The sequence below is a fragment of the Nicotiana tabacum genome, chromosome 10 (assembly GCF_000715075.1).
Source record: "Nicotiana tabacum cultivar K326 chromosome 10, ASM71507v2, whole genome shotgun sequence".
NCBI lineage: Eukaryota > Viridiplantae > Streptophyta > Magnoliopsida > Solanales > Solanaceae > Nicotiana > Nicotiana tabacum.
This window is the reverse complement of record NC_134089.1, coordinates 98,046,236-98,048,459: the sequence shown is the minus strand read 5'-3', so window position 1 is coordinate 98,048,459 and position 2,224 is coordinate 98,046,236. Positions and strand designations below refer to the sequence as shown.

The 2,224-nt window shown below is 36.4% G+C and overlaps 1 protein-coding gene across 2 annotated transcripts; it reads right to left on the bottom strand.

Moving 5' to 3' along the window:
- Window positions 1-717: 717 nt before the first annotated feature.
- Window positions 718-1,705, bottom strand: LOC107805387 (protein translation factor SUI1 homolog). 2 transcript variants are annotated; one of them, XM_016629418.2, is made up of 2 exons: window positions 1,549-1,705; window positions 718-1,275 (listed from the first exon to the last, which is right to left on the bottom strand). In XM_016629418.2, exon 2 carries the CDS (start codon window positions 1,208-1,210, stop codon window positions 872-874), a length of 339 nt encoding a protein of 112 aa, XP_016484904.1. In that variant the 5' UTR covers window positions 1,211-1,275; window positions 1,549-1,705; the 3' UTR covers window positions 718-871. The 2 variants fall into 2 exon arrangements, with proteins under 2 accessions (XP_016484904.1, XP_075079248.1); XM_075223147.1 differs by lacking the exon at window positions 1,549-1,705 and adding an exon at window positions 1,390-1,541.
- Between the last annotated feature and the right edge of the window lie 519 nt (window positions 1,706-2,224).

Genomic DNA, 2,224 nt, shown 5'->3' with positions numbered 1-2,224 from the left:
AAACCGCCCCATTACTAATATAGTAACCTGGAACAGTATCGAATACATTATACTATTATGGTATGAATGATCCTATTCATTTCTTCTAGAAGAATATATTTATTTAACATGAATAAACATATAAATTAATGACATTGCGAAGTGATCTAGCAAGGAGTAATAAGTCACTTGTTTGGCGTTTGAAATACAGAATCGCTGCAAGTCGGTACTTTACCATTGCAGTTATTTCCCCCAAGTCATCCTACTCAAGTACTCAGACAAATTCAAGGTGCAAGAATGTATTTTGTTGAGACAACAATAACACAACAATACCATACCAGTAAAATCTTAATGGGATCTGAAAAAAATAGAGTGTACGGGGTAGGAAGTTATTTCCGAGAGATTCTCGGCTCAACAACACAAACAATAATATCATAAAAAAAACAAAACAAAAGATATGTAACAACAAGAAATGTCAGAAAGAAAATATAACAACGAATGGTGAATCGTCTTTTATGCGTTCCATTGTCACTTTTATCTCTGATCGACAGACCTAAGGTCAATGACCTTAAAATTTAAAGGTAAAATTACGGACCCTTGTTTCTCCTTAATTTAAACTTTCGTTACTTTAGCATCATAGCCATTAGCCACTAGCATTTAATCCATCGTGCATTTAGCCAAAAAAAAAAATAAAAAAAAAATTACCCAGGCTCTAGAAGAGCATTGCATAATCATCTCTAGATCAAGAAAACTAGATTTATTATTATTATTATCTGAAAACAAAGCACAACCACCACAATTCAGAAAGAAACCCATGGCAAAAACATGGGCATTAAACCAAATTAAACAACCCCTTACAAATCCAAACAACTAATAATATTCAACAAACTTGTTAAAAACCATGAATCTTGATCTGATCCTTTTTGACAACACCAGCAGTCACAAGAAAATGAGAAACATTCTTTCTCTGATCTCCTTGAAGTTGTATCACTTTGCCAAGTTCCTTATCCTGCACAACATTACCGTTGCAACAGAACTCTTTTTTCAGGTCTTTGAGGATCTTTTCGTAACTGAATTGTTTCCTCAGTCCTTGAACTGTTGTCAAGCTTTTCTTTCCATTCCTTTGTTGAATGCGAATATGAACATACTCTTTGGCTCCAGGGGCACCTGAGTCCTTAGCCTCAGCAAATGGATCAAAAGCAGATGGGATCTGGACGTCGATATCAACCATGTACTTAGCTGGAAGAGAACTTCTCACCCTCCGAAACTAAACCTTCAAATTTGGTCACACAACAACTGCAAAAACAACACCACTTCAATAACCAAACGATCAAAATACCAATAATCCAACAGCAGCCAAAAAAGAAAAATCCGGTATCACAAATAGGGTCTAGGGAGGGTAATGTGTACGCAGATCCAGATGCTACTTCCGGGAGAGGTGATAGGAAGGTGATTCTACCAGCTAGATGGAATTAGACAAAAAGGGAAAACTGAAGAACAAAAAAGGCAAAAATTACAGAAATAAGGAAGAAAATATTAAAAGTGTAAAAACAGAGGAAAAGAACTAACCTTAAAAGGCTTGATCGAATAGATGAAACGCTGGCTGATGGAGAGGAGAAGAATGCTACCTTATTATTTATAGGCAGGAACTAGAAATTGTGGCGGTGCGTGTGGGGTCATAATATTCCCAGCCACATAATGTTAATTAAAGGTTTAAGTTTGTTAAGTATTAATTATGGTTAATCCTGATTAGAGTGGCTAGAGGTTACATCGGACGGTTGTGATTTATTGTAGATTCGAATATTGTCATATTTAGAAATTAGATTTTTGGAAAACGCGTAGATACAACGCAGGGAGACATATGCTTGCTTTACGGATACGGCAATCGCTCATGAATTGCGGGGGCCACACAAGTTGGGTCAACATGTATGGGACCCGATTCTTATTCCTATCTGCAAGGAAGAAGAATCGAGACAGATTCCAGATAAATCAGGACAACTTGGGCTCCACTTTGCGTGTTTAGCCTGCTTCACTCCTATCTGATTGCCGATTGGGCTGTAAATTTTTGTGGCCCACCATTTTCTCCTCTTCTTTTACGTTGACTGTGTAACAATATACTAGAGGAATTGCCAAATTATTGGCCATAAATTATTTTAGCTAAGGCTCCTCCAAAAAAAGTGGTATCGTATAGCTAAATTTTAATAAAACTTACTTCCTATTTACATTTCACTTCTCGTTTTTTTCG

What these genes read in the sequence shown, in the direction of transcription:
- LOC107805387 (XM_016629418.2), bottom strand. Translation starts at nt 1,210, where the DNA reads ATGGTTGATATCGACGTCCAGATCCCATCTGCTTTTGATCCATTTGCT.